Source organism: Stegastes partitus, unplaced genomic scaffold, assembly GCF_000690725.1.
Source record: "Stegastes partitus isolate 25-593 unplaced genomic scaffold, Stegastes_partitus-1.0.2 Scaffold2338, whole genome shotgun sequence".
Lineage (NCBI taxonomy): Eukaryota > Metazoa > Chordata > Actinopteri > Pomacentridae > Stegastes > Stegastes partitus.
The window spans coordinates 31,435-43,272 of NW_007580069.1; the positions used below are offsets into that span (position 1 = coordinate 31,435).

General features: G+C 44.7%; 1 protein-coding gene across 1 annotated transcript in view; it reads left to right on the forward strand.

Annotated features, from left to right (window-relative positions):
* vwde (von Willebrand factor D and EGF domains) overlaps positions 1-11,838 on the forward strand; it is a 33,802-nt gene that overhangs the window by 10,482 nt on the left and 11,482 nt on the right. The window contains exons 6-17 of the mRNA XM_008304864.1: positions 826-915; positions 1,437-1,584; positions 2,330-2,544; positions 2,779-2,852; positions 3,415-3,688; positions 3,870-4,066; positions 4,625-5,496; positions 5,813-5,949; positions 7,452-7,616; positions 8,232-8,336; positions 9,512-9,626; positions 10,518-10,774. Of these exons, the coding sequence (XP_008303086.1) occupies positions 826-915; positions 1,437-1,584; positions 2,330-2,544; positions 2,779-2,852; positions 3,415-3,688; positions 3,870-4,066; positions 4,625-5,496; positions 5,813-5,949; positions 7,452-7,616; positions 8,232-8,336; positions 9,512-9,626; positions 10,518-10,774 (2,649 nt within the window). The remainder of the gene's footprint in view (positions 1-825; positions 916-1,436; positions 1,585-2,329; positions 2,545-2,778; positions 2,853-3,414; positions 3,689-3,869; positions 4,067-4,624; positions 5,497-5,812; positions 5,950-7,451; positions 7,617-8,231; positions 8,337-9,511; positions 9,627-10,517; positions 10,775-11,838) is intronic.

The following is an 11,838-nucleotide window of genomic DNA, read 5'->3' on the forward strand; positions in this document are numbered from 1 at the left end:
AGGAAATAAGGATGTCAGCCATCCTTAGACTGGAATTGGTTTACCACAAGGCTAATAAGCAGTCAGGACGAACTAAACCTCATTTTAGACCGTGACTAGTCGCTATTTTTGGCTCAGGGTTGTTGTTACCCTTGAGCTAAAACACCTGGACTAAAAAATTAACCTCGTGCCACGCGTGTAGTTGTACTGAACAGGGTGTGTAGGGGTTTAACAAAGCATAGGTTCACAATAAATGCAATAATAGTTGGTGTGAGGATGTGGAGAGAAAGAAGTGCTGCTTGTAATTCTACAGTTTACAAGGTGACATGCCTGGAACGTAAAGTTAAAAACAACAATAACAACAAAACAAAACATGATTAATGGAGAACGCCAGATGAAGATACATCCGGTCCAGTTGACTGCATGGAAAGAAAAAAAATTGGAAAAAGTCGAGCATAAATTCATGAATCGTCAGTAGTGCATTCCTACAACAAACTACTTTCCGTTCTTGTGGAATCAGACCTGATATATAAATCAGAGATGTTGCTGCTGGACTTTGAAGGCATTAGGACTGTGGCCATTCACTGAAAGCTGTCAGCGTGTCGTTTTATTTTACTTTCTGTTAGTTGTGTGTGTCGCTTGTCCAGAAACCTTTAACACATTCAGGATTGTATTTCCATTGTTTTTTATTTGCTTCCATCTGCTCACCCTTGTCTTAATACAAAATGCCTTTAAGAGCACGACCTTTATTAAGTCCTTGTACTGCCAAAGACGCTCGTACAGGGTTCATAGTGTGGATATCTATCAGAACAGAATACCGTATGTATACGTCTCTCCCGCTCTCAGATTTACTGCTCCAGCTCCAGCTTCTTCTTGGACTCGCCTGACGTCCGGAGCGCTTCGGTGGAAAGTCAGGAGTTCTTTGCTGGGATAAAGGTATAAAACAGTTCCCTGAAATGTTTTGTCTTGATGTGTAGCATGTGTGTGATCAGAACTGTGGTTTTTGTTGGTTTTTAACTGTAATATCAGACAAAAGTGCAAAATGTTTTCTTGTTTTTATTGTTCTGTAGTCTGTCATCAAATAAATTTTTTATTTTTTTTTAAACTGCAAAGTTATACATGACTTTTGTTTTGGGAGGTTTTCTGTCCATGTTAATAAAAAAAAGAACTGTCATTATTTTTTACCGACTCACATCACTGCAGGTTTTTTCTTCTTACTGGTCTTCAGTCTTAAGCCAATGTTGCTTTGATTGTCACATGAGACAAACCCCCAAGTATCTCCCCAAAACAATCCATAAAACTGTATTTAATTTAGCTTTTGACCAATTAATCGTTTGACATTTCTCTCTCAAGAGCTTTTCCTGCTTAAGTTTAACGCTACCAGAGAAACGTGTTTGCCTCAAGTGTTCCTTTCTGAATGTGAATGACGAGTCTTCTCTTTAAAATCTTCTGTTCAGCTACGACCAGAGGTGAACAGCGTGTCTGAGGATGGCAGGCTGTATGAGCTGGTGGTTGAGAGCACGCTTCCCATCCCGTGTCCAAAGGGCTCTTCCTCCACCTCAGAGCAGTGCACTCTGTCCCTGCAGCTCAGCACAAGTAGTCAAGGTGAGGACTCATGGCAGCATAACGACATGTTAACCAGTCACTAGTCTGTCAGTAGTTTAGCATGTGACTGCTAAATACAGCATTCGATGCCGTGCAAAGTCACATCTGAGGTGCTCTCAGGGTCCCATGTGACAAATCGACACCCGTACGAATGGAACATGTAGACCAGGGGTGTCGAACTCCGGTCCTCGAGGGCCGCAATCCTGCAAGTTTTAGATGTTTCCCTTCTTCCAACACACCTGATTCAAATGATCAGGATCGTTATCAGGCTTCTGCAGAACTTGATGCTGAGCTGATCATTTGAATCAGGTGTGTTGGAAGAAGGGAAACATCTAAAACTTGCAGGATTGCGGCCCTCGAGGACCGGAGTTCGACACCCCTGATGTAGACGGCTTAGAAATAAAGAGAAGGTTTGCTTTTAAATTGTAGGTTAACATTAGATGGCTGTAACACGTTAAAACAGTAATATAAGAAAAAATGTAGAGGATAATATCCTGTGCAGGCTGTTCAAATATTTATATATACATAAAATAATAATTTAGCCCATAGAGAAGTCTCCACCTCTAAAGATCTGATGTAAATATGCAGCAGTAAATGAAAGGAGGCTGGAAAGTGACGTTACTTCTCTGTCACCGAACCAGCTCAAGCACTAGTCAGCTGTTTATGTCTTACCTTAATGTTTTTCTTTTCTGTCCTTTTTGGTGTTTTATCATCATTCAAATGAACCTAAATCGTCGTGTTGCAGACGAGGCTTTGCTGGATGCCGACCTGTCTCTCTCCTCCTGTGCGGTGGACCTGTCCCACGGGCCCTGCAGGAGCGGTGTCTGCAGCCGGGCTCTGGTCCACTTCACCCCCGTCACCGACTTTGTCAAAGATGGCAACAGAACAACGCAGATCTCTGTTAAACCTATTGTCTCACAGAACTTTCTCTGGAATGGATACTCGCCAGAACCTGCTCAGGTAAACACATCAGACTCTTATATATCAAATAGTTCTTTAGCTATATTTTTAACCATCTTTTTAAATTATTTTTTCTGATTGTTTTCGTCTTTTACAAACTGGTTTTATGATGTCAGACCTCCGGATTGTCATTTTTATTATTATTTTTTTGATCAACTGCTCGTTCTTGTGCTGTAATCAAGCATCCTCAGTGTTGTATTTCAGGAAGGAATAAAACTGATCTCTCGTTTCCAGGTGACGGTTCAGGATGTTCCCTCGGCCTACTGCTACTCCTTCACTGATCCGCACATGATCACATTTGATGGCAGGTACTTTAGTGTCTTGTTCAGTTAACCGGGAGACAAACTTTAGACGTATTACACTGTATTAAAAATCACAAATTTCATTACATGTGGAGGTTTTAAGCACTGTTGCCTCGCAGCAAGAAGGTTGCCGGTTCGCATCCCGGTGGGGGCACCGGAATCTTTCTGCGTGGAGTTTGCATGTTCTCCCCGTGCAGCGTGGGTTCTCTCCGGGTTCTCCGGCTTCCTCCCACAGTCCAGAAACATGCTGAGGTTAATTGGTGATTGTAAATTGTCCGTAGGTGTGAATGTGAGTGTGCTTGGTTGTCTGTCTCTAAGTGTAGCCCTGTGATAGACTGGTTACCTGTCCAGGTGAACCTGCCTTCACCCTGAGTCAGCTGGGATAGACTCCAGCGACCCTAGTAAGGATTAAGCGGTGTAGAGATGATGGATGGATGGATGGATGGAGGTTTTAAGTTGTCCACAGTGAATAATATATTTCTCTTTTTGCACTGTAGTAAAAATATCTCATGATCTCCAGCAGGAAGTGGCAGTAAAGTATAAATATATGTTCTTTGTTTACTTACAGGTACTATGAGAACTACCAAATAGGCACCTTTGTCCTCTATAAGAGCAGCTTCTGGCCGTTCGAGGTCCACGTCCGTCAGTGGGAGTGCGGCAGCGTGGTGCACGCCGCCTCGTGCGCGTGCGGTTTTGTGGCGAGGGACGGCGGCGACGTCATCGCTTTCGACATGTGCAACGGGGAAATGGGTGAAACCAAGCCTCACCTGTCCGTGAAGAACAGAGACCTGAGCAAGAGCGGGATTCGGATCACCGAGTCCTACCAGGGTCGCAAAGTCACTGTGAGTGAGGAGCAGCCGGCGATATATCAAAAATCTGTTCACAGGTTCCAATACACATGTCAGATGTGTTTGATTTGCATTTTATTATCTGTGTTTTGATAAAGGTGTAGAAATCTGGATGCCAAGAGTGTCTCAGTTTTTTGTCTGCGTGACACTGATGTGAATCTTTGACCCGTTCCAGATGACCTTCTCATCCGGAGCGTTTGTTCGTGCAGACGTGTCTGACTGGGGCATGAGTCTGACGCTGAGGGCCCCCAGTTCAGACCGGGGTCACACTGAGGGTCTGTGTGGGACCTACGATGGGCAGTCAGACAACGACTTCCACTCAGAAGGGGGCGCCAAACTGGAGCATCTGCAGGCTTTTATTTCTGAATGGAGGTCAGCATTCTGTACAGTAACTGATCGATCCGTTGTGGTTTCACTGACCAGCGGCATGCGTCAATTTGGGAGTTTTTCTCTTTTTAATTTGACTCACAGCAACTTGTAAACTAGCTACGAAGGAAAAGGAAATTCATTCTTTATCCAGTCTTCTACATTCAGATTGTTGTGCTCGCTATAGGCTGCCAAGGAGCACAACTCTAGTCATATTTTAATGAATGAGAAATCTGGGATGTAGCCAAGAATTCAGAGCTCCTGAACTAAACAAGATTTTGGTTTTTTTAGTGGTCGACGGGGAGCCAACCGTCTTCTCCAAAGTTTAATTTACAAATGGCTACGACTGCTTAGTGTCTATCAAATATGAGATAGATATCGTAGATCTAATTAAATTTTTGTAGATTTGTTTAGGACATTTTGCTGCTAATCATGTAGACCCCGAGACAAAAGCTAACAGGGGTCCAGGTAATTTCTGTTAAGGCCCTCTTGTCAGATTATGGCAGCAGCTGAGACCATTTAGTCAAAATCTCTTTGGTTGAAATGTTTTCCTCCCTCTCTCAGACTCCCTTCAGGCAACAGCCTATTTGACACTGTGCCGCCTGATCTGAATCCGCTGAATCCCCGCAAGTACTGTACCTGTCAGGTGGAGCCCCGCGTCTCATCTCCCAGAGCCCGATCTCAGCAAAGTGCCTCCTCCGACTCCACCTGCTCTAATGATGGTAATCTGCATCTCCTCGCTGCCATCCCCACTCTGGATGTCACAGCTGAGTACATTGGCTCTGTGGAGCTGCTCAAAGGAAATGAAAGACGTCCTCTGCCTCCGGGTCACTCCAGCCAAGACGGAGGTAGTCGCACACAGCCACATGATAGAAGCTCTCCTTCAAGAGCCTCCAGAAACAGAGCTTCTACGTCAGCGCATCGACAGCAGCAAAGAGGCAGGCGGCAGACACATCGCTATGTTTCTAACTCCCCTCACCAGAGTCTCAGCCAGTCTGATCTGGAGGGCTTCACCTACTTTTTTCCAGAGGACCACGAACCAGCAGTTCAGCCAGATTCTTCACTAATGTGGCCCACGCCTTCTGGCCTGACGAAGCAGCAGGCCCAGGCCCAGTGCCAGCAGGCTGTGGCGAACTCAAGCATAGCTACAGGTTGCAGACGCCTGCTTGGAGAGACGATAGTTAGCCGCGCAGTGGCTATGTGCGTTACCGACCTGCAGCTAAAGGACGAGCAGTCTTGGCTGAATGCGACGTTACCGCTGCTGGAGAACGAGTGTGAGAGGAGGCTGGTGGAGGAGAGGAAGCGAGCAGAGGAGCACCAGGACGTTCTGGCCATCCTCAAGTGTCCGAATCTGTGCAACGGGAACGGCCAGTGCTCCGAGTGGGGTTGTGTTTGCTTCCCAGGATTTGGGTCGTACGACTGCAGTGTGCTGTCTGGTAAAACACTGAACATATATCCACATAGACACACCACCTATCAGAGAGAAGAAGGCTTTGGGGATGTCAGCGGCCTTTTGGTTTGTTTGGCAGCTCGTAGCGTTTATAGTCGTGTTACACTGACCCACACCACAACACCTGTTAAGGTATCTCTGTGTTTCCAGCCCAGTTGTAACACAGTTAGCAGTGACTTAAACACATCCGTCTTCCACTTGATGACAGACTTATGTACGTCAGACACATGGTTTGTGATCTGGGCCACATTCCCAGGTGTAACAGTCCATTCTCTCCTGCGCTTTTTGTTGATGTCATGAAGACCAGATTCCAGAGATCACCGAGTTGGAGAAGGAGGGTCTGTGTGACGTTCGTCAGGGAGACTGTTCCACCATCCGGGTCCACGGCGAGGGCTTCAAGGACTCCTATGAGCTCAAGTGTGAGTTTGTTAGAGAAAAGGTACTTTGTGTTTCCTTTTCCCTTATTTTTTGTGCATGCCTTCCCTTTACTGGCACAATACATTTAGGAGTTGTCAGTTTTTTCCTTCAGTGTTTGGCATCTGAGCGGCTCTGCCCAGAAAACATTCGATCAGATGGGTTCCTTTTACAAGCAAAGTGGCAAAATGAAGTAACTCAGAAACATGCAGACTTTAATATTCTGCATTAATACTGAAAGTCAAACTTGTTTTTTTTTTTCCGTGGTGTTACGATCCAGCCTCTAGGGTCAGCTGGAGGTAACAAGAAAACAGAAATGGTTCCGGCAAAGCAATTTATAGCTCAGTAGCGTAAATGAACATAACAGAACGGTGACAATACAAAGGAAGCCGGTGGATGGTGCTACAAATCAAAAGAACCAAGCGAAGGCTAACAGAGTAGCGAAAGCTAGCAAACAAAACTAAACTCTTTAGCCAAACTTTAAATCTAACAGCAACATCCACACATAACAAAAGAAACTAAAACAAACTAACGCCTCAAAACACAGAATATGAAAACACAAGACACGAGTAACTTGTTCACGAAGTTGCGCAGCTGCTAACGGGAGTCAGTCTTCACTAAGACTCACTCAAAACTCTCACACCGAGTTAGCAGCTGCCAACAGAAGTTACATCAACACAAAGCGAGAGGCACCAGGACGGACTGTTCACTCTAAATACCAGCCAGGCCCGACTTATAGCCAGGTGTGGTGATTGCTGAGGTGGAGGAGTGGTGGTGGTCCAATCAGATGTGACGAGAGGTGGGAAGAACAAGGCTGAGAGTAGGTCGGGAGCTCCAGGGCCATCATCACTGATGTCTGGCAGGTGTGGTTCTGGAGCCCAAACACCACGGGCCGTAACACATGGTAATCATGGACCTTCAGAACCCGTGGATGATCTCATCTGAACGCTATTAGATATTCTCTGTGTGTGTGAGAAAGTTCTGATGGTTTGCTCTCATCTCATTTGTGTCCAGTGTTTACTCTCCTTTTAGCTTTTTTTTTTTCTTCTAAATGTTTTATTATGTTTACCAGTTATTTGCTAGCATTGTTTATGAACTGTCAGCGGCGTATAGTTGGCTTTAAAATGAAAGCTGATGCCTGCTGCGGCTGAATATTAGGTTGATTCATTGTTAATTAAAAAAAACTCTGAACTCTGACATGCAGCTTATTTTATCTTAATTTAACATTCAGTGCTGTTGGATCAATCAGCAATGACAAAATTAATGAGAAATTACAGGTAAAATGCCTGTTTTTCAATGCACTGTTGAAACCAGAGTTATAAGAGGTTGTTATGTGCAGGTACACTTATTCTTTGTGCACTTAAACCGAGCTACCATCCGTATTTCTGTTGTTTTATCCCTTTTCCTCCTTGCCTTGCAACGTGCCAGATTTCATCCTCTTTTCCGTCTTGTTCTGATCGCCTATGCTTCCCTCTCTTTTTACCTCCTACATTTTACGGCTTCCTTTCCTCTGTGTCTCTTATCAAGTTTGTGGATGGCGACTGGGTTCTGGACGAGCCTCGGTTTGTCCTGGCCACGTTTCTGGACGCGACGGCTCTGGAGTGCCAGCTCCCCCTGGAGGACAGCCGGGCTCCTGCAGGAGTAGACCTGGAAACGGTGACGAGCAGCCCGCTGGCCCGCTGGCAGATCAAAGTTAGTCATGTCTCCAACCATTTCTGCAAAGCAAACCTGGGAATCCACCATAAAATTATCAAACCTTTGAGTTCATCCTCCCTGCTTCATGCTACTCTCCTTCTCTTTCTCTCACACTCACATGTCTCATCGTCAGATTCCTTCCAAACTAACAATAAATATGCATCTCAGCCCATGATAAATCTGTGCTGGAGTAGCTGTAAACAGACATATGTTCAAGGTTTACTATTTTTTTTTGTTTGCTGGTTGCGTTTGTGAAAAGAGTCCACAGAGTGCAGCTGGAGGTTTTCTTCTGTTTCAACTTGGCTGAGGAAGAAAATGGACTCAGCAGTGTAAAACAGATTAGCTGGATTACGTTACTGCCAAGTGCATTAAACAATGCGAAGCCTGGGAATACGTTTTCACAGTAGTTCGATTTAGTAAACATGAGAAAATGTTTCTCTGAGGAGAGCTTTGCGAGACCTCACAGTGAAATCACACACGAGAGAGATTTTGTTTGTTGTGAATGTTGGCGTGGATGAGCCACTGTGTGCCAACACAGTTGACCCTGTTAAGTGTGTCTATTTAATGCCTTTTCCCAGTGATCCCCAGTAATCAAGCTTCTGCTGATGGCAGGTTTCCAATGATGGCTATAGCTACAGCAACGCCAAGATCCTCACTCTGTATGATGGAGCCTGTCAGATCTGCAGCCTCAACGCCGAAGTCCTCTGCACCCTGAGGGTAAGACAACCGTCTAATGAGTTCACACGTTTATCAGAAAGCAGTAGCCAATCATACATTTTGCTCTCGGCCTGTTGCCTTCATCATCTCCAGCTGCAGCCTCGATTCTAATGTTCTCAAGGTTTAGGAGCTCTGTTGGCGGCTTTGTTAAGTCAGTTAAGTTACAATAAACAATTACAATCTTTTAGTGAAGCTCAGGAGGTGCCCTGGGACATAAAAAGTGAAATTTAAAACACCCTTAATGGCTGAGTGTTGATTGTTTTTTACATTTTTGAGCGTGTGTGCCACTGCGGTCGACACACTTGGTGTTTGTGATGGCGTTGCTGCTCTCGTTTAAACAGTTGGAAGAAAACGATAATCATCTGCTGGTTGCACTGAGGTTGCCTTTGCCTCTGCAGTCTGCCTCTAACATGACTTTGTTTTTAACACTTTCCTTTTCTATTCCCGCTGGCTATTGTGCCCTCCCACAGCACCCTGGGGCCCCAAATGTTTGCCGTCGTCAGCAGATGCTGCTGACCACAACCCACAGCTTCCACTGTGGTCACACTTACGCTCCAGTCTTCAGCCTTATAGAAATGAGAGTGTCAAACAGCATGTTGAGGAAATCAACGAGCCTGGAAACCAGTTAGACGGGTGTAGCTGTTTCGGTACTTTTTAAAAGCATTTTGTGTTTGTGTGGCTCTCCCATCACCAAAATGTTTACTGGCTGGAGCAACGATAGCATCCAACACAGAGGGAGACATGCAGACACATGTAGAAATAACATGTGTAGGTGTTTTGGTATACTCGTATATATGCTTGTGTATATATATGAACACACATTTTTGAATAGCCCACCATGTTTTCTGCAGGGGAGTGAACATTCATGACACGAATGGAAAATGTTTTCATAGAAGCACTGGTCTGCTTGTAATTTAATGTATCAGGAACACAGGAAACAGTTTGTTGTCCTCAAACTAAATCTGTGGTTTATTCTGTTGGGTTGCTTCTACAAAAGCAGTTCTCTTGCTGATATGCTGCACATGCTTCCAACAGCCCTACGTACCTCACGGACACAGGTACAGGTTTTGGGTATGGAAGCCTCCAAACACAATGCTTTATGTTGTGAAAGGCAGCTCTTTTCAAACAGAAATGAACTTATATTTGGTTATTTATTGTCTTTTTTTTTCCCCCAGGAGAAAACCTGCAACATCGACAGCCTGTGTTACGGCGAGGGCGAGTCCAATCCCAGCAGCCCTTGCCTCACATGCCGTCCAGACTCGTCCAAACACACGTGGTCCATCGCTGAAAGTATGTTCACAAAATCATCAGCTCTGGCTTGTCTCACGGCTCATTCATGCACTCTTTTGGTTACAGCGGGGTTTCAGTGTGCCCGCAAAATAAACTTTACTGACTATGAGCAGCAGTGTAACCCATCCTGATCTACAGTACCACAATGTGAGATTAAAAAAAAGTTCCCAGTGTGCCACTTCCTTCGTAGAGCTGAGGTTGGATTGTTGTCAGTGAGTTTTGTGGCTTGTAGTCACTCGGGGCAGCTTTGTCAGCAGCTCTCTGCTGATTGCAGCCAATTGAAGTTGCTTCTGTCCTCTGGCGTGGATGTAAGGACGGCTTACCTCATTGTTACACTCTCTGACCAACTTTACTTCTTCAGCCTGAAGTAGGTCAAACTCTGCTTCAGTCAGAGGAAATGACCAGATAACCAGACAGGAGTTAAAGGGTGGTGATGGTAGGAGAAGCTATAGGTTATCGATTAGGCTCATCTGTTGTCATTCATTAATATGTTAAATGAAAGCAGCAAGAAACAAAAACTGTTATAAAAAATTATTGAAATATATGTAGAATATTCTTTCCCATATATTTTTCCCAGAAGAGCAGAAAACCCTATCCTAGACATGCTGTAGGTTGGTCTCTCTTTACACCTTGTAATCTGGGATGTTTCCTTGTTGTCAGTCTTTATGCTAAGCTAAGCTAACCATCTTCTCCTGTAGGCCAAGAAGTGCATTTACCAAACTGTTACTCAAAACTGCACTTTAAAGTATGAACAGTGTTTTTGCAGCTTCTTTGCAACGCACTACCTTCTCATGCCCACTTGTTCATTCAGTCTGCCGCTCAGCCTACATCTAATCGCTTATGGGTTTATTCAGTCTAAGGCTCAGTCCCTCCTTTTGTATTTCCCGTCAGACAATAAGCCTCCACTGCTCCAGTCGCTGCCGTTTAGTCTCCGGTCCTTCCAGGGGGAGAATTTCATCTACCAGCTACAAGCTCGGGACCCCGAGGGCTCGCCGGTTCTTTTCACGCTGGCATCAGGTCCCGAGGGTGCATCTCTGTCTCCAGCTGGCCTGTTGATGTGGAAGGCCACCGCTGAACCGTCCGACACGCATGCTTTCCAGTTTACTGTGAGCGACGACTGCAACGCTGAGACGAGAGCCTCTGTGGAGGTAAGGCTGGGTTCATCACGGGAAAAATACTGCAGGGTAAAAACGTGTTAACAAAAAAAAAATGTCAAGAGGTAGTTTGTGGATGAGTCACAAAAAGATGATTATTGCTTTATGCTTTCTGATGGAGTTGTAAGTATAGATCTACATCGATGCCGTGTCGATGTTACAGGTCAATGATTCCAACAAACAGAGTAAAAACATCAAAATTAAATAATCTGTTGAATATTTTAGATGTTTGACAGTTTTTAAACATGCAACTGAGGGCAGGTGAAATGCTGAAGCTTGGAATTTATGTGGAACCCAATCTGGTACGTGAACATTTTAACAAGATGGAGACGAAGCTCTGAGTGCATGGAGACACTTGCCTTTGCCTTTGCAGCCAGTAGCAGAACATCTGATGTGCTTCGCTTGTGGCTGAGACATTTTAAAGTTAGCAGAAGCATCCACGGAAAGTACACAAACGTGGTGGGCTGAGAGGCAGCTGCTCATTCTGAATTGATCGCCTCAGAAGCAGCTGGCGATGAGAGTGCTGGGCGATGCAAACTGTTAGCTGGACGATTATGTGGTTTCTCTGTGGCTGGATATTCTCAAAGCTTTTATTTTACTCCTAAAAGTTTCTAAAAACCTACTTAAAAAAGGATTCTCACACTATAGGATCTTTAAAACACCAGTGCTGTTCCTGCTCCGACAGGCCAAAAGTGTTGCCGGCTGCTTCCTGCCACTAGAGGGGGATAAGGGTACATAGCTTAATGCTCAATGCAGCTCTCTGTTGTAATTCCACAATATGTTCCACAGCAAGAAGTGACAACAGTAGATATACAGTGTCAGTATACGAACTTAATCTCCTTGATTTTTTCTTTTTATTTGGATGTGGTTTGACATCGTTGTCTCGCAGTGCAATGCACACAGGAAAAGGAGGAGGTGTTCACATCTGCACAAAATTCAAAGTAATGCAAATTTTGCTGAGACAGATCCATGGATTTTCCAAAGTTTTCATTACACTTAGTGTGCAATGATTGTCCAAATCCACCTACTGTATTTCTGTTTCTTTTGTTTGCTTCTAT